The sequence below is a fragment of the Anoplopoma fimbria genome, chromosome 9 (assembly GCF_027596085.1).
Source record: "Anoplopoma fimbria isolate UVic2021 breed Golden Eagle Sablefish chromosome 9, Afim_UVic_2022, whole genome shotgun sequence".
In the NCBI taxonomy this organism is placed as follows: domain Eukaryota; kingdom Metazoa; phylum Chordata; class Actinopteri; order Perciformes; family Anoplopomatidae; genus Anoplopoma; species Anoplopoma fimbria.
Genome location: NC_072457.1, coordinates 13747002 through 13767253, shown reverse-complemented (window position 1 = coordinate 13767253; position 20252 = coordinate 13747002). Strand labels below are relative to the sequence as shown.

The window sequence follows — 20252 nt, the reverse complement described above, 5'->3', positions numbered from 1 at the left end:
CTTCCTGAAGTGACTTTCTGTTCCCCAGTGGAGCAGTAAAGTCTTTTTTTACTGTCTCTTTATCTTTATCCGTGTCTCCCTAACAGGAAATGCATATGTAAACCACCTCTCACTTTTTAGTCTCAACCCACATCGCTGTTTGTGATGTAGTCTCTCGTATTACGGTCCAGTTGTTTGAGGGAGGTTTTTATCAGCGATGCTTAACTCATTCTGTAGGGATGAGGTCAGCGGTCCCCTGGCCATATGTTGGGTGTTTAAGAGAGATTGAGAAAGACTTGTTACTGATGGGTCTCAAAGCTTTGAAGAAGCCAACATACTGTCTTATCCTTTTGCTCATGGTCTTTGTACTCGTATTTGTCAGATATCCTCTGGAATTTGCCCATTGACGGACTTTGAGTTCAACGGAAATATATGTGCAGAATTCAAGATGATTCCTTTCTATTATTTTGAAGTTAAGCCGTGCTATCAGTGTGGCTCTATGTAAGACAATGTTGGTCAGTCGGGCTTTTGTATGTCAGTTGGTTATTCCATCACTTTGATTCAGACATAAACTTTGCAACTATTGGATTGATTGCCATGAAATGTTGTACAGGCAATTGTGGTCTCCAGAGGATGAATACTACTTACATTCCTGATTGTCTGACTTTTCCTCAACAGTGAGGTAGACACTTATGTCAACAACTATGGGATAGATATCCATGAAATTTCATACAGACGTTCATGGTCCCCATAGGATTAATCCTTCTGACTTTGACAATCCCCTGCATATTCCTTTAGGGCCCCGTCAGGTCAAAGTTTTTTGCTTACCCAGTAATATTATTCAACCTTAATCACATGAATTGGCCCCAATATTGTAAAGGCATTCATGGTTTCCAGATAATGAATCCTAATTATCCTCAGTGATACCCTGACTTTCCCCTTGTGCCATAACAAGGTTGACATTTGGGGTTTTAAGTGGGTCAGCTCTACAACTATTTGATGCATCAATACAGTAAGTCATTTAGGACGCAGGATGAATCAATTCAATACTTTAGTGCCCCAAAACAAACGGCATTCTCTTCAGCCTCAGTTGTAATTGGTGTTTAGTTCCAAATAGCAAATGTTAGCATGCTAACATGCTAAACAAAGATGGCGAAAGCATTTGGCTCAAAGCACAGCGGTGACAAAGTACAGCCTCACAGAGCAGTTAGCATGACTGGAGACTCATAAGTCTTTTATTTTCATTTGCCTTGACGAGATGTAAACCGTGCATCTTGTGCAAAGCGGGCTGATGCATCTCTGCATTGAGTGGTAACCAGGTAGGACAGGTCGAGGAAAGACGATTGCCACATTGGCAATCCCATAAAGAACCGTTAGACCCTCTGTCATCACGCTACCTAATGATGACTAATGTCTCCCTTCCAATTGCTCTTCCCTCCCACACAAGCACACAAACAACTATCTCTTTTCACCAATAAACATGTTTGGCCTCTCTCTATCCCTCTGTTTGTGACCTGACTTTGGACCTTGACACAGCCACAGACCACTGTGGCCGAGACCCGGCTCACACTTAACCAAGCACCCCCAGACAAAGAGCTGCCCCCCTCTTTTGCACCTGAGCCTAGCCCTTCCATCATGCTCCATCTCTGGGCTTGACTGGGCCAGTCAGGGGGCAGGTGCCTCCCCTCCCTTCCTTTGATTGATCCCCTCTCTCCATCATTTATTCTCTTCGTCTGCCTCTGACACACGTGTCAAAGGCAACACACCAGCCTGATGGATAGACCTGTTTATGGATGCCAGTCTGCCTGGTAGGCTACTGATATTACAATCAGCACCTGTGTACCTGCTGTTCACACAAGCCTCTGTTATTCAGCTGAGGTCAGAGAGACACCCAGCTCCAATTGAAAGATCGATGTCCAGCCCGGCACATTGGAAATTGGAATTGTAAATGTGGTCTTGTTTTGTCAGAAAGGTCCGTGCTGCATTTCAGATGATAAAACTCGATCCATATGTTGGAGAATTTGAGTAAATACGTGTGTTGTTGGGCTTCCGTTTATCAGTATTTCTAATCGTAGAATGCCTCATAAATACAAAATCACAATGACAAGACTAGGACATAATATTCATCATAGCTGTTAATTCCTCAAAGAAATCAACAGCAATTCTAACCAGATGTATTTGCTTTCATAGGGTAAGCTGATAGCACTGATGTGTAAAGACATCTCATGTGCCGGAGAGCAGGATGTTACATCGCTGAATTCTGGTGCCTCCGTTGCCATCATGGTTAATGACCCATCCAGTCTGGGTGAAATGGCACATCCACAGGGGCATTCTGCAGATTACTTACTCATCCAAGACTCATTTCTAGCAGAAATCAGCACAACCGAGCTTTACTTCTGCTCTGTAGAAGCAAGACCGTAGAATAAGATGCAGTATAAAGAGATTTGAATATACAGATGATCTTTAGTAAAATCAAAAGATGGATACATTTTTCTTGTAGTGACATCTCTAAAACCACTCCACCAAAAGATGATGTGCTTCAAATTTGTTTGACACCAGAAATCATAATCATATTCAATATGCTGTAGTAAAATGAAAGACCAAGTTTAATCAAAGTAAAATGTCAGAAACTCTATCAATAATTATCAATCTTTAAAGATGCAGATACGTATGTCATTTGAACGAGAGCAATTGTAGTGACCAATAATGATCACTAACTGCAGTTCTCCTCACAAACACACCAAATACATCTGTACGCTAGATTGCAGACAGTCAAAGTTAGAGATGAGCTTGTAAACTAAGTGTAACATTTATCAGCTTTAGAGGCAGGTATTTCCCTTAGGATTTCAAAAGACCACGAAGGAGCTACAAGGAAAGTGAATATTGATCTTGCATTCATAAGGCGGCCAAAGCTGAACTGCAAATATATGCTAATATTGCTCCATGTTTGCTGGATGTGCAATTGACTTTTGCTAACATGTTCGTTTTAACAAATTTATCATGTGATATATATGTCAAAGTTGTGTTTATAGCTTGTTCTGCCTTAAAAAAACCAATTATTTCTGCGATTGAGGTCAGTTTCAATTATATGGCTATTCACCACAAATTACAGTCTGTGCTGCATACGACACTCTTTATCATTAGACCAATGATTGGATAAAACCCAGCCCCCCCAAAAAACACTCAAACAAAATTAACAATACAACCCCATCGGGTGTAGATAGTAGACAGACATCTACTATCAGGACATCTAAGTGAATCCTGTTGTACCTCACTTGTATTTTAGTTACTTCATAATTTATCTGCCTCAAGAATATTTAAGATGCTCACTATTTCAACTCACTCTTTTACTGTTGTAGCTCAAAATGCTAGTCCCTGATAAACCTGTAGCTCTCCCCAGCTATTCTTTTTATACAAGTCCCATTCTCTCTCTTCTTTTGCTTCGGACAACCAAACCCCGAATTCCCCAACAGGGGTGTACTTTTCACCCCACACCCACTTAAGCTGGTGACAAAAGCCGGATTAGAAAAAGAATTTACTTCAGCGAAGCCTCGCACCAAACCCCCAAAAAGCCCATCCATCACTAAAAGGCAAAATGAGAGATTGAGGGAGAGCGGGGAGAATGCGATAGTAGCCAGTCAGCGATCTTAACCTGTCTGATGTTTGCCATGGCAGCTTATAGGGGAACAGAGTGCCCAAAGCATTGAGGCTAAAAACTACTCCTGTGCTTCAACGGTGGCTCTCAGCTGTCTCTTCAATTTCTAGAATATCGGTGAAAAGCATAAACATTCTTTTACTCCATTTCCTGATGTACAATTGTTTACTGATGAGCATGACAAATCAAGAAACCTATTCAAACCCCTTTCAACACACTCTCAACAGGTGCCCAGCAATACTGTTAAGGTCTTGTATGCAGCTGCTTTGTAGCTCTTAGGAGTGCCTTTTATATGCACTTTGTCCTAGTTGGAGGTTTTAAATGTGCATCGTGCAGAGACAGCAGAGAGGATCTTCTCAATTTGTGGATGTCTGGCACATTTCACACCCCTCTTCCCTTCACTTATGTGGCCTTATCCATCCTTTGTTCCCCATCACCTTTGAGCCACTAACTCTGCCCTTTGTGGCCCCAGTCTAAGCTGTGAGGGGGTAAGAAAGGAAAGCACGGATTTTGAATATTAGAAAAACAAAACAAGAAGAGCCGTTTTGTATACTTAGGCATCCCTGAAGCTATCTTTGTGGAAATAACCAAAATATGTAACATTTTTGTGTTGGAAAGGCTCACATTGTTGTATTTACATAGGTGATGGCTTATTTTCTTTTATGAATTCCATGTTTATGGATATCCCTGACACCATTAGTGTTTAGAATTGCCGCTTTAGTGTCTTATGTGTCAGGGCTTTTGAGGCTTTCGTCCTTATAGCTTATGCCCAAAGGCTGAATGTTTAATGAGCTAATGCACTGAAGTCTTCACTTCTCTACCAATTAACCCCGGGACCACTGCAGCAGTTCCCTAAATCCACACAAGACCTTTTTTCTTTTTGTTCCCACTTCAAAAAGGCTAAGCAGCTAAGGAAAGGAAAGGAGAAAGGACTAACCTGTTAGCAAACAGTGAAAAGAGCCAAAAAGGGGTTTAATCCTTATTAGGCTAAATTCAGACTAAGTGGCCCCACAGATCCTTTCAAAGGGGACTTTCTTCAGGGGGTGCAAACCCTTACTGGGTGACGTTTGGACTGAATGCTTTGAGCCTTTAGGCTTCATAACCTACACTTGCTGCAAGCTGGGGTTGTTTATTTTGCTTTAATTCTCTCACACTCCAGCGCAGCTTCTTAGTTGTGTTTATTTCTTTTTAGCTTGTAGTTTGTTTTACTGCCCTCAAGGCAAATAGGCCTTTATGTGTGTCCAGTGATTACATCTTGAATTAGTTACATGACGGTAGAACAACTGTGCCCATCAGTCATTTGTGGACACAAACGGCTTTGACTACTTAAATTGAAGCTTGTTGACAGTGAATTCAATATTCAGCATTGTCTGTTCTCACTTCTACAAAGATTCTAGGTATATGGATAATATACAGACTCGACTGCTTAATATTGTTATTAAAACAATAGCTTTATGGTTATGGATATGCGCTTTTTCACTAGGAAGTTAGTTTATAATATTAATACCACTCTCAGTAATTCTGTCTGTAGGAAGTGACTTGGGTAGCCGGTTCAAGTCCTGCTCTAACCAAGTAGGAAGTTTGGATTGGTAGCTAGAGAGGTGCGAGTTCACCTTCGGGGCACTACTGAGGTGCCTTTGAGCTAGGCAGCGAACTCCTAATGCATAGGTGTGTGTGTGTTAATCAAGAAAAATCCCTATTATTATTATTATTAGTAGTAGTAGTAGTAGTAGCAGTAGTTGTAGTAGTATTCATATTATGATTGTGATTATTATTATTATACCTGTTCAATTAGAAGCTACAGACAGTTTAGCTTAGCATTAAGACTGCTAACTTGGCTATATTCAAAGGTAACAAAAAACACTTACTAATACCTCTAAAAGTCACGAATTAAAGCTATATATTTTTTTAATCCATACCAAACCAAAGGTGTAAAAACAACACTTTATGGCTTTACCGGGGAGTTGTGTGCAGGACTTTTTCTTGGCTGGGCGCAATAAATTCAATTAGTTTTTTAGCACCACAAGGTTTCCAGACACCCCAGGAATAGATATGAGAGTGGAATCAATCTTTTCATCTCACTCTTGGCAAGAGAAGAAAAAGAAAAAAAAAGCATATTTTTCATATGTATGTTAAACACATTTTGAAGAATTACCTTTGGGTTTTACTGTTGATTGGTCGTGGCTGTGGTATATCACGTTTATACTTTTTCCACATTTTTGTATTTTCAATGCTTGCCCATCTACAATACTCCAGTCATGGATCACATGACTAGACAGAGATGGTGTTGAGACCAGTTGGTTGAATCATAATCTTGCTGAGGCACAAAGGCCACAGGATAACTGCTGGAGTGTGAAAGTAGAGTCATGTGGCTGCATTGTCTTAAAGTCATATGATTCCACGTTCTTATGGTGAGGGAGCATATTTTCTGACTCACCGATTTTACCCCAAGCTCAGCCTACAAACTAACTACACCTTCTAACTATAATTTGATTTAAACACACTTACAGATGCATTTAAAGATGCATAAAAATATGTTTATGCATCTTTCTGTCCCTTCTTACCAATACAGTACTCTCACTCCTTCCTGCTCCCTCCTCCTATCTTTTATTTTTTCTGGCTATCACTCAATCTCAAAAGCAAAATCTGTCTTAATTGGCTCCAGAGGGCTCTTGGAGGCTTTGTGTCAACGGTGATGAGGGTCCTGATTGGTCCAGAGGCACAGTCAGCCAACAGACCCTTGTTAGTGTGTCGGGGCCCTTTGCTTGCTCGTTAGTCCGATGAACTCATTTACTGATGGGGAGTGACAAGGCCTCGTTTACCAGTGTGGAACAGAGGGGTGTGGGGGTTGAGGCGGAGGGGGGAGGAGGGAGGAGGCAAAAACAAGAATATATGTGTGTGTAAGGGATAGTGAGAGTAGGATTAGTGGTGTAAACTGTAGTATGTCTGTGAATGTCAGCCAGTGATTTTTTTTTTCCTCATTTGCCGCAGCAGTAAACGCAACGTCAGCGTCTCGGTCCAGTGCTGAAACTGTGGTTATTGTAGATGTAGATTGTCACAAACAGCACGGCTATGGTGTTTCTATATGCAGTGGTTTACTTTGCATTTGTGACTTTTGAATAATAAAGAGGGGAGTCTCATTTAATTAATGTTAAATCTGGAATCCCGGCCCATTGTTTGCATGTAAAAGTAATTTTGTTGCGTGTGGGTAAGTGTGAAGTAGTCAGTGGCGAGGAGTGTGAACGTGGACTGCTTTTTGGGAAATGAAAAGCAATAAGCAGCGTTACATGCAGATAAGTCCACAGTTTATTTTTTATTTTTTTATGAATCCTATCAAGTTCTCCCAATACCGCTTGTCCCTCGTCTCCGTTTTGATGTTGATGGATCACCTCTCTTCCTCCCGCTCATTAATTTCATCACCTTATCTCCCACACCACTTCATTTGACCAAAAAGGTAATAATAAATCCCTCATCCATTATCCTTTAACTGAGGCAGCCATGCGGAAATACTTAATAACAGGCAACAAATTGAACTTCAATCACCTCATTTCCCTTCAAGGATGCACAGCACATTAAACTGAACGAGCAAATCTGCATCTACCACCTATCAAACGCTGTTTATGTTGAATGTTGAATTACACTATTGGTGTTAAAATTAGACTTTTTTTTCATATTTTATGACAAATAAGGATTTACTATATTGGTAATCGGCAGTGGCTTCTGTCCTTCTCCAACTCAAGTGTCTTATCAGCCCCGAAACACACACACGCTCAGCCTGGCGACAGCGAAGGTAGTTGAGAGCCTCATCTATCTTGAACCATGCTGCTGATAGTTGGTCTGTTGCTCCTCCAACTCTCCCCTTATCGAGTGCAGTTTCAATTATATTTCATCTGCAGTGTCGCCATGTTCCCCCCACTTGACTTTACCCATGTTTCTGAAGAGGCAGTGGTTGGTAAAGGAGACCGGGTTTTGCAAAGGAAAGGGAGACGATGAAGAGGGTTCCACTGGCGAGGACTGTCTGCCAGATTCAGCGGTGACAGTTTGTGTGTGTGTGTGTGTGTGTGTGTGTGTGCGTGTGGTTACACACCGCCGCCACAGTCACTCGGCCCCTCTTCATGTGTCCCTCTTCATTCCGCAGTCTTTTGGGGCATCTGACAGAGACAAACGACAGTGCTTCAGAAATGAGCAGCAGCCCTGGCGCACAAACAGGTTGAAAGAGGAGGAGGAGGAGGAGGGAGAGACGAAGGAGAAAGCATTGCAATCAAGACTAGTTCCTTTGTTTTCTGTTTGGCTGTGTCCTCTCGCGTGACGCTTTGAAATTGATCTTGGTACAAACCAGACCCGAATCCATGGATAATGTTCCACTTGAAATGAAACATCAATAAAAACTGTGCTTTATTCTCAACCAATCATGCTGACGTATAAGCTCCTGATCCGTTTTATGTTCCCTTTATGGAATCTTCTGTCCTCTTTGCAACCTCAGTTATTTTATTTCTATAATTTTTTAAACTGAACAGTCCTTTTTTTGTTCAAAGAGTAGAAATGAATCCCAACACAGTCTGGTTTTGGTGGCCTTCTAAAAAAAATCCTCCTCTGCTTCTGTAGCATTCTCATCTCTTTGAGCCTGACTGATCCACTTCCACCATTACTATTTATCACAGAGGAAGCTGGTGCAGCCATAATTCCAGCTCGGACAATAACCTCCACACCGTTGTAATTTGTCCAGACATGGTCAGAGCGGCAAGAGCATTACAGCGCGGATAGTTTGTCACGCTCCTTGTCACCCGGTCGGCTTTTTCATCTGCAATGGAAAGGGCGCCGCCGATGGGGACAATGATCTTGGGAACATAGAGTGCTATTTACAGCGCTCCAGGAGATTCATTGGTGCAGGGACAGATATGATATCTGGCTGCCTCCGCTACTGTCATGTCTATCTGTGGAATCAGAGACTGCAACTTTATCACTTCAGCCCTGGACGTCTTCTTGACATCCATCTTGAAGTCTATGAGTGTACTCCTGGGGATGAAATGAGTCAACCACTCCCTTTTTTTTTGGAGGTGAAAGGTTACTCTTCAAGCATTCACTCATCATACAGCTGAAAACAGGAATTTCATTTTTGATCGCAGACAAGCAGATTTAAAATTAATAAATAAAAAAAAGCAGTTAACATACAGCAATTTCTGTTGGGTTCTTGACACGGTAATTTGGTAGCCATCATGTCCGTCAGTAGAGAAAACAAATCTGATGTCTTGGCCTGTTTCAATTCAACCCTCTCAACTCACAAAAAGACCGCAAGGGTAAAATAAGAAACTGTGATTAGTCTGTTTATACATTACAGAATGTTATACTGTTAAAAATGGATTCTAATGTATTCTAATGTCCCAATCCTGTAATATGGAACATTTAATTCTAATCTAGAATACAAATCTCATTATATGACCATATAGCGATAGACATCTATACTATGCATGTTGTCAAATACTAGAGGACCTTTTATTCTTATCCTTATTCTACTTCTATTTATCTCTTAAAAAAGATCTGTTAGGATGATTTGCCTCTTATGCAGCCCCATATTCATACAATATTTATGAAATGTGATTGTTTTCTGTCTTCCATGTACCTCCTCTACATTTTTTAAATAATGATTTGTACATTTACTTAACATTCTTGAGCCTATGCTTCCTAAGGTCACTAATTAACAAGTTAAACACTTTGTTTGTTTAATCCGTACAAAACCAGAAGTATAAAACTAATGGATGTTTTTACCAGCCACGCTAGCTGTTTCCTTCTGTTTCTATTCGAAGCTAAGTGAGCCAGCTGCTGGCTGTAACTTCATATTTGCTGTACAGACACTTAGAGTAAACTGAATTTATGTAAGTGGATGAAAAGAAAAGCAATATTTTTGCATGATAATGAAGGAAAAAACTGTGCTATTTACTCTTGTGAGAGCTGCACAGCATCTCTGTGAGCAGTTGGCTACAGGCGGATGGTGCCTGGTATACTCATCTTGAGCCCCTGATAAGGAAGATAGGAGGCTGGTGGTTGCGGCCCCAGCCAGCTTCTCCAAGCCACTAATCCACATTTAATTGAACTCCAGAGACTTTGAAGTGAGTCTGTGATGCAGGCAGATCTTATTCCTCACAGAGACGGCGAGGGAGAGGCTGTCCTCAGCTGGTTGGCAAAGGCCTCAGCTGGTCCCCTCCGCTGTCCCCCTGCCTTTAATGAGCTCCTTTAACTTAACACTAGTCCAAGCTTGCTAGCTCACATTTGAATATTTTTGAGTAATAACACATCCTCTGAACCATGCTGTGACAGCCTAAAGTGTCCCTTTTACCTTTCCACCTCATCCCTGTACGCCCCCTGTCAGCAGACGCCTTTGAAACTAAAAGCAGAGGTTGAAACAGAAGCCTAGTTACCAAAGCAGTGCTAAATAGGTTAGTAGCAAATCTAAATGCTGGATTAGTACGAGTACCAATGGCAGGGGAAGGGCCAAGCATCTGGGTCTGTCGGGCACAAGTCACTCCGACAGCTACCGCAATCTCCATGGGGACAGATTAAACTCAGCTCATCGAAAGCATTTTTAAAAATCTGGAGCTAGCTAACATAATATTGTTGGACCCCTAGGTCTGTTACCTCTATGGAAATACAGGAAATATTCTAATCAGATGTTGAGCATGAAATAGGCTCTTAACCTCATCCTTCAAACCATTTCTATAGATATTTTTCAGATGCTCCTAGTCACCTGCATGCTGTTATATGGATTATCCTTTAGTGAACTGAACATTTCCGTCACTTCGTTCAGCTGAATAGCTCTTGCTAAAGGGATCTCTATTTCATTGAGGCTGATCAATATAAGACATTAATCGTGCTGTTCAGGCCGTCGTGCCATCCTGTGTGAAAAATGAACTAACATAGCCTTCTCTCTGCCCTTCTTCCCTTCCCTTTCTCTCATCTGTTGTGTCCTTCTCTGGTCTCTTTCTTTTTAAATGTCCTTTCCTTATTTCATTTTCCTTATCCCCTTTCCCTTCCGCTCTCTTCTTTTCCTCTCCTGTCGCTCAGATTTTAGCCTATACAGAAGGTCTCCATGGAAAATGGCTGTTCACAGAGATCCGTGCGGTCTTTTCCAGACGCTACCTACTGCAAAATACTGCTCTGGAAATCTTCATGGCCAACAGAAGTAAGACAGCACCTGCTTAAATTTCACCTTTTTATTGCCCCCATGATGGATATACATACACATTTCTTTGTGTGATGATACTGGAGTTGAGTGGCAGTGTGGGGATTTTATGCCGTACAAGGAATATTATAGATGTTTCTCTCTTCTTTGTCTACAGCGGCAGTTATGTTCAACTTCCCAGACGCAGCCACAGTAAAGAAGGTGGTCCACAGTCTTCCTCGTGTTGGAGTGGGGACGAACTTTGGCCTTCCACAGACCAGGTGAGACGCACAGCTAAATACAGAAATACACAATAACCCTTTTTTTTGTGTTTGATTCAAAATATCTCTCTGCACATGCACATGCAGCACCACATCTGAAACATTCAGAATATTAAAGTTACTGGACGACAGTGGTGGTTAAAGGGAGTTAAATGGGATTAGAAAACCTTCATATTTCTGATACTTGTACACAGAAAACCTCCAAACTGAATTTTCTCCCCCCCTTTCTTGCTGTCACAAGCACACAGGGGTTTGGTCACTGACTCGTCCATCCCTCCCACTCTCTCCTCACCCTCCAAACATAATTGGCTTCACACAAACACAGTCCAGTTCATTTATTTATTTCCATCAGTGTGAAGCAAATAGTTGCTTGTAAGCCTGCAGGGCACACCCCCCTCCCTCGCCCTCACTCACATCATGTCTGCTCTGTGTCCGGTAAGTGCTGAAGCCAAGCCCAACCCAGCTGCTTGAATGTGTGCTCCAGTATGAGGTCCTGTGGAAATAAATGAATTAGTGCCCAGGAAGTCCTACTGTATAATGCTAATAATGCTATAATGCTAAAATGTTAAATTTGATACAAGAAATGACGGTAAAAGATGTTATTATCAAGTCAGTTTTATTTATATAACCCAAAATCACCAATTTACCTCAAAGGACTTTACATTATATAACGCATAGGACACCCTCTATCCTTAGAAACTCAATTTATGAAAGAAAAAAACTAAGAAACTTCCATGAAGAGTACATTTTTTCCCAGTTTTTAGGGGTTAAAGTACACATAGTAACTGCAGTTTTCTGTAAGTTAGATTTCCTACTTTTGAGGACCTTTTTCAATTACAAAATATAGTACAAATAGAGTTTAAGGAAACAATGGGCAACATGGAAGATTTTGAACCAAATCCAAATACATGGTTCATTTTAAATCTTTTCCCCATTGTGATTTGTTTCAGTTTAATATTTCATTTTGTGAAATGTCTGTTGTTGTTATTACCTTAGCTGTGACAGTTGTTGTCTGGTGGGATACGTGAATATTTGGGGAGGTGATGCGTTGGACAGGAAGATTTAGGATCTATGGGAAACAAAAAAGCAATTGAAACGGTGAAAAACTGAAGGCTATGTAATCAGTCTGAGTAAGGAGGTGCATGTAAGGAAGGAAGTGCATGGACAGGGAGTGTATAATATATATACAGTATATAACACACACACACACACACACACACACACACACACACACACACACACACACACACACACACACACACACACACAGTAAGGGTGAGATAATTTGTGTGTGTTTGTGTTTGGCTCATTTATCAAGCTAGTCGGCAGGCCAGGTTACACCTTGCCACTTTGACCTGAGGACAGCTGTACAGGGCAGCTCAGTGCACACAAACCGACAATAATTGCACAACCACACTTCATTATCCATGTAATATTGTTGCTCATTATTAGATATTATCTTACTGCTTATAAAAACATTATCAAACACCTTCCGTCATTTCTCCTCTCTCTGTGTTTACATTTAACTGTGATGTGATCTACTGGAGTTGAAAAGAAAATGTAGAAACCTACATATAAAGTATGTAAATGCACATTATTGCTTGGTTAATACAGAATATAAAGAATAATGTGTCTTGCGGTACGATCGTATTTTCACCTTTGAGAGGCCTAATGACTATAATCTCACACCCTGACAGTGATTAATTCTATCATTTTCCTTTGTTTTAATTGGATTGGGGGTCATTTGTTTTTGTCCTACTGCATACATCATGCCCTCGGCTCTGTGTCTGCGCACATGCACGCAAATGTGTGTATTCAAACCAATTTATTGCAAATTTGTCTTCTTAATTAGCACGACTGTAAATTCAAAAGATTTTTCATATAATGACATTTGTATCGCAAAAATTCTAATAAGCCTGAGGCTTTTTTTTTTTTGCCTGCTAATTGCTGTTCTTGTGATGTGGTGACTGATTTTGTCTCCGTACTACTTCACACTATGTGTTGCAAAGGCAAGAAAAACCCTTTGAGAGCTACAAGTGTTTTAATATCAGTTTTTCTCTCTTTCTCTTTGTAGACGCATCTCTCTGGCCACACCAAAGCAGCTATTCAAGGCATCCAACATGACCCAACGCTGGCAGCGCCGCGAGATATCCAACTTTGATTACCTCATCTTTCTCAACACCATCTCTGGTGAGGACACCACCCAACACCTGCAGATTGTGGCTTAAACCCGCCAGTAGAATAAACATACACAGAAATCATTTTAACGTAGTGTTGTCATTCCTTGTTACCATGATGATCTTTGTTGTTGTCTCTTTTCTCACTTTGTTTTTTTCTACCAGGTCGGACCTACAATGACCTGAACCAGTACCCGGTCTTCCCCTGGGTTATAACCAACTACGACTCGGAGGAACTTGACCTCACTCTGCCCAGCAACTTCAGAGATCTGTCCAAGGTAAGACACTCAAGGCAGATCCTCTCCTCCCTCTTCATTCGCATTTTGTCATTTTTTAATCCTGAAGACAAGAAGGACACTTAAGAGAGAGGAAATAGTCGGTGTGTATGTGTTTGTGTAGTTCTTAAAGTCCATTTAGTCGCTGTGTAATTGTCATTGATCATAGTTTAGTTAACCAGCTCTTCAATCACTCGTGGCTGATTGCTATCTTTTCACAGGTGTAGCTCTGTCATCATTTAATTATTCTATTATTTTGTTGTTTTGGTGTTGAAAGTTACTGCGACGTTTAAAAGCACTCACACTGGCATTAGTAAGATTTCTACACACTTTCAGTGCTTCTTTGGCATCCAAAAATGGCAGGTGATATACAAATCAGATAATCTGTAGAATTAGTCATTTACGTGTGTGAATTGAGGCAGCCCTCGCTGTAGTCAAAGCAGACTTTAACTGCACTTGTTCTCTCTCTGTGACTCCCATTTTCTGGTTTAGCTATAATTTTCTGTCCATAATTCAAACTTCATAATTGAATTCTTTCAAATTTGACCTTTTGCAACACCCCAGGAAGTGAAGTAATACTCCCTGGTAGCTCCAGGCATCAAGTGATTGGGTTTAAAACAATGGGACCTGCCCTGTGATGCTCCCTGGCACATAAATACACTCACACCACTCAAACTGCTTAAAAGATTCTCCCCCATGTTATAAGTAGACATGTAATTATTTACTTGCAAGAACTCCCTGTCTTTTCCACACTAAAACCTACTATTTGCCAGCTACGCTTGTTGTTTTAACATCAGTCGTGGGTAATGTTGTCCAGCGATGGGAGGATAGAGGATTAGTTTTAGAGTGAGATGATTGAGTGACTGTCTATCTGCTGAAACCAAAATGACTGAATAAATCAAACAAAAAGGCCTGTGTTAATGGACGGGATACGGTGGAGGAAATGCATTTCAGAGTTAGACTTGAGGGCATTTGTTTAGGTCCTGAGAGCATCCAGTGTTCATGCAGGGAGAGGTAGAGGTACTCATCTAGAGATAGAATGGAACTTTTTACAGTAAGGCATGTTTAAACCAAAAATATAATTACATAAAAAAAACGGGGGCTGTGTTGGTGTAGGTGAGTTGCTGTAGATTTTGGCAAAACATTCAAATATTTAGGAAGTCCAGTTTGTGTAGTAAAACCATGAGTTTCAAGGTTTATTGAACACCAAAATGCTACACAGCAGCATATTACAATGAGAATATTTTACACCTTGAGTTTATCACCGCAGAAAATATTTTATCTTTTGTCTTCATGAATGTAAGATAAACAGTAGCATTATGATTTTCATGTTATAAATTAACCCAATCACAATGCATGCTTGCATGTATGTTATTGGCCAAAAACTAAATACAGAGCATTGCTCAATGATGATATTTTTTTTTCTGCCATTTAAAAAAAAAAAATTTTTAAACATTGCTTTTATCAGTCCGGATATGGACAACCCTTTGTCACAGAGTGAATATGAAAGCTACCTCCATGTTGGACTCACTGATACCGTTCGGTACTCTAAAAGTCAGAGATTACAGAGTTTGGAATTGGTCAATGGGGAGAATTTGGAAGTCGCTTCAATTTGAATCTTTGAATGCTTTACTGAAGCAAATTCACTAAAAGTCATTGAAGTAGTGAATCTTACTTTGTTGTCTGGTGCGACTGAGCTAAAATGCATTAAACCTGCACGCTATCATCCAATGCAAGACAGTTCTCCTGCACATCTACCTCAAGCACATGAACCGTCCACTCACACTTCCATTCTTTCACACCGCCCTGTCATACAGATTCAAACACCCCAACAGTCAACACCTTGTCCATTAGCTTTCACTTCCCATCTGCTCCTCTGTGTCTGTACGCTCTGTTTTTATCCCTCCCAGTGTTGCTTTCCCCTCTCTATGAAGCTGCATAATTCCTCTGTTTATCTGGCTTCATGTTGCCCAGTAGGCTGAAATGTGACAGTTGTACTTGCCCCACAAACAAACAAACACACACTCACACAAACACGCAGCCCTCCCTCAGTTTCTCAGCTCATTCTGCCTCCCACTCCTCTCCTTTGCACTGCCTTGGAGTTTGGACACAGTCGAGCCTCGCAGCCCCGGGGACTAAGTGAATGAAGGGGAGATTGGCTGAAAGGAGGAGAAACAAAGAGACAATCTGAGAGCCAAAATAGGAAGGATGAGAGCGTAGGAAAAGAAGAACAACATAATTTGCCATCCTTGTGTTTCTTCTCTCTTCAGAGAGCAGAATATCAGCAGAGAGAAACGGAGGGGAGGGACGGGGGCCGATCTTTATTACATCTGTTTTATTCATGTTGTTGACACACGTGTGATATCAGTGTATGACCAGTGGACCGTGGCAGACTGCAGAGTCTGGAAAAGGGCAAGCAGCACCGCACAGCCCCCCAAATCACCCACCCCCCCTAGTTCTGCATCCGTAATCATCTGTGTTCTGTGTTTCTTTTCTTCGCATCCTAATGTTTTCTGACCTTCACTGCTGTTTGTCTGTCTGCATCATTCACCACCTTGCTTAGTTTCTCCTCTTCCTCCTGCTTTGTTGCCTCTTATTGTTTCAGTTCGCTCCCTCTGTCTCTCTTTCTCCTCATCCACATCTCTCTCTTATCCTCCCCCCTTTACTGTATGTCACGTTGGTTGGTTGTCTCATATAGAAACAGGTCATCTGAGAAGCCTCCAGTGACATTGAGAAGCCAAATTGCCGTGTGTGTGTGTGTGTGTGTGTGTGTGTGTGTGTGTGTGTGTGTGTGTGTGTGTGTGTGTGTGTGTGTGTGTGTGTGTGTGTGTGTGTGTGTGTGTGTGTGTGTGTGTGTGTGTGTGTGTGTGTGTGTGTGTGTGTGTGTGTGTGTGTGTGTGTCACACACACTGTCATCATCCCCAGCCCCACAGAGGCCACACAGAATTTATGTTCCCTGCTGCCAGAGCCATTCTGACCCCAGGGACTTTCTTATCATAAACTCTAACCTCAACCTGACATCAAACGTCGACCCCGGAGATAACATTGTAGTCACGATAAGCACACACTAGAACCGACTGCAAGTGTTGTAACTCTCCTCTACCTTTTCGTACATCCCTGTTCTGCACACATTTCATCACAACAATTCACACTTGTCCTACATATAGATAACTGTAGGAGGATTGTAATTGGTCAACGGGGTAATACAACTCCAGTAAAGGCAAAAGCGCGGTCATTCTTGTTGTTGTCCTGCACAACTAACAATCCAAAGATTTGTTTACCTCCTAACCGGAGATTAGGTAGTCTACATTTACATAGCAACAGAAATAGCGAGGATTTATCGAGCGTTCCCTGTACCTTTGTGCTATAACCTACTACTCACAGCCACATCAGCTAATGGTGTATTGATTTCACCATACGCTCCCCATATGTTTATCCCCCAGGCCCTCCACACCATTTTCACTGTTTAAATAGGACATTATACATAAACACTCCTTTCAAAAGGCTCTTTTGATTTATGACTCAAAGCCCAAGTGATGCTCAAATCGCCGGTAAGCCATTATACTTCATCACCGGTGACCCATTATTGTTTTAAAAGCAAAGTAGCACTGGGTAATGTTCTTATAATAGTTCTCAGGGAAGATCCTTGTTGTTCCATAAGGCAGTCTTTTCCCCTCTGAGTATACATGCACATTTTATTTAGCTTCTCAACCTGAGGATAATTTGGAAAGCTTCAGAGCTTACTTACTGAACACATTCACTGTGGAGGACATTTCATGAAGGTCGGCATACAGGAAGCATTATGTATACCTCAATTATCAGTTTAATGTTTCCGTGACACACTGTCAGTTTCTGATGCAGACTTGAATTAGTAAAGGGACTCTCTTGTCTTTACATGGAATAGGACTTTAAACATGAATCTGATTGTAAATAGTAAACAAAACATGTCGATTTGTTTTGATATTCCTGCCTTTTTTAGCAACTGTAATTATTTCTTGTGATTTTTTTTCTCTAAATGTCTCTGCAACACCATCACCATCTCGTCTGTTGATGAAGAAGTGATTAGGACTAATCCAAGATTAATTCTTTGATGTTTTCCTCCCTTCAAAGCGCCAGCATATCTTCGTTCTGTAGCCTTCTCTCTGTTCTAATTAAAACTACTAGATTGGTTAATTTATCTGAGTCCTCATCAGAGCGCTATTCTTTGCCACGACATATTAGGCCAATCTGTGGCGGGGCGGCAGTAGGCGTTCCATCAGAACACTGCCGGGCGCTCTGCTCTGATGTACGGCGCCGTCACCGCCGCTCTGCTGTAGCTACTGTAAGCCGAGAGCGCTAGCCCCACAGTAATTTACAGCAGTAAACAATGTCGGGCTCACGCGAACCAACATCCCCTACACGCACCCTCACACACACAATTCTCCCTCTCGCTCTGTCACTGTGGCACTTTCAGTCTTTTTTTTTTATTTTATATGCCTCCTCTCCCTTTTCTTTTTTTAATGAGCCGACTGTTATTAGGGCTATAAATCAGACCAATGGGCCTGATGTATAATTCACAGTGTGTACTCACCCACCCCCCAGTGGCCCTGAGGAAGCCCACAGTGTATCACTGTCAACACACGGCTACACAGTGTGGTGGCACGAGGCAATTCGCCGTGTAACTACGCACACACTCTGAACAAAACTACTACATATATATGCACACACCAAACCGAGAAAAGCAACCAATTCTGCACAAATCCTGCGTGCATCACTCCCACTACACACAAATACTTGAACAAAAGCATGCCCCATTACACCAACATGAAACGGTATCCATAGCACAGATCAATATCGATGCCTGGCCCTGGATGCGTCTTGCTGTGACAGGCACCCTATGATATAAAAGAGATCCAATTGATCCACGCCCTACTAGGCCCTCATCCTCAAAAGGCCATCATTCCATTACCATTGATCTGCTGTGTGTGTGTATGTGTATGTGTGTGTGTGAGAGGGAGAGAGATGAAGGGGGGGCTTGAGGGAATGAGGCACAGCCAGCAGAAGACTAATAAAAATTGAACCAGCCCGAAAGTGATTTCTATAAATGAGTATTTAAATAATAGCCGAGCAGCACAGCGTTATTGGTTTTGTAGAGCGATGGAAAATTAATGCAACTTAACCATTTTTCTAGACTACAAAGAGGGCTGGTGACCAGTGTATTAGTTACAGATTAATAAAAGTAGAAATTAAAGCAACCCCACAGCCTTGCTATTGATATTCCTAGTAGGCACTCTTTCATTGGAGCACATTAGTTTTCTCTGACAGACTACAGCTGCGGGGGCTCTGTTTCGCAGCCTCTGAAAAGCACTCTGTGGGAAAGGATTGATCTCTGTCTGAAGGGAAACATCATCTAATATTCATTTGAAATTGCACAAAGGTTACCAGCTTCATTTGCCTTGCAACTGTTATGCTGCAAAGTGAGCTCCGTGAATATATTCACAGTAAAATTCAGTAATCCTTTCTCGCTCTACCTTTGCTATCACACCTATGTGTTTGTAATTTATTGTCTTTGACTCTGTTTTTATGTCAAGCAGCAGTCAACGGAAGTTGCAGGTCACTTTTTAACATGTCTGAAAATATGTTTTATGTTTCCATTTATCCATAGCCCATCGGTGCTCTCAATCCCAAGAGGGCAGCATTCTTTTCAGACCGATATGAGTCCTGGGAGGACGATCAGGTGCCGAAGTTCCACTATGGTACCCACTACTCCACCTCCAGCTTCACCATGATGTGGCTACTGCGTATGGTAAGTGCAATGTATATAAAAAGGAAAATAATGTTAAAATGATTGTGGATTAAAAAAAATGTTCAGCAGCAGCAGTCTTAGTTGTTGCTTTTATTTTAGGGTTATGAAAATCACAAAACATAATGATATGCAGCCCTTAGGAAAATCATATTTAAAAAGTTTACCTGCTGCCAATAAGACCAGAATAGACTCATGGTTCTCTGCTGAGCCTCCATTGATAAAACATTTTTTTGAATCTTTTTAGGGATAATGCATGAGCCACAAAGCACATGCATCCACTGTACAGGCTTCACATATCCTCATCGGTTCTCTTTCCAATCCACATTTTCTTGCACTGTAATATTGTTGCTTTCGCTTACATAGGTGATATGTATATAGCTTGTTTTATGTGTATGTGCAAGAGTCCTTGTCTATGGTACCTCGTGGACAATGATTTTTATGTGACAAATTCAATAAGAAATTGATCACAAAAAATAAAAATGTGCATCCAAAAAAACAATATGTATGCTTATCTTTAGTGGTCCAGAATATTCCTTCCTCTATAAAATGGCCCCACTCCCACTGCATTTTTAAAAGTAAAGTTATGCACAGCAGTATGCATAATCAACTTATACCCAGATTTATATTCATTGTTTCCCTTTGGAATTCAATATCATCCTTAATTCATTCTTAATTAGGCACCTATTTCATAGAAACAAATGTATTTATATAACATTGAGAGTATATGTATGCTAAATATTGCAACACATGCATATTGTCCCCCATTTAATGTAACATATTTATTATACTGTATGTTGTTGCCATATAACAATATAACAACAACAAAAACAGTGCTATTACATAGCACTGTTTTTTTTTTCCCTCAAGCAAAACATTAAGATATTTGAGGAATACAACATATTATGTGATTTGATTTATTTTGAGATTATATGCAGTGTACATAC

At 41.0% G+C, this 20252-nt stretch overlaps 1 protein-coding gene across 1 annotated transcript in view; it reads left to right on the top strand.

Annotated features, from left to right (window-relative positions):
* The window catches only part of lrba (LPS responsive beige-like anchor protein), a 184686-nt gene that overhangs the window by 120139 nt on the left and 44295 nt on the right, over positions 1-20252 (top strand). The window contains 5 exon segments of the mRNA XM_054605069.1: positions 10694-10811; positions 10969-11071; positions 13146-13261; positions 13414-13526; positions 19168-19308. Coding sequence (XP_054461044.1) covers positions 10694-10811; positions 10969-11071; positions 13146-13261; positions 13414-13526; positions 19168-19308 — 591 coding nt within the window.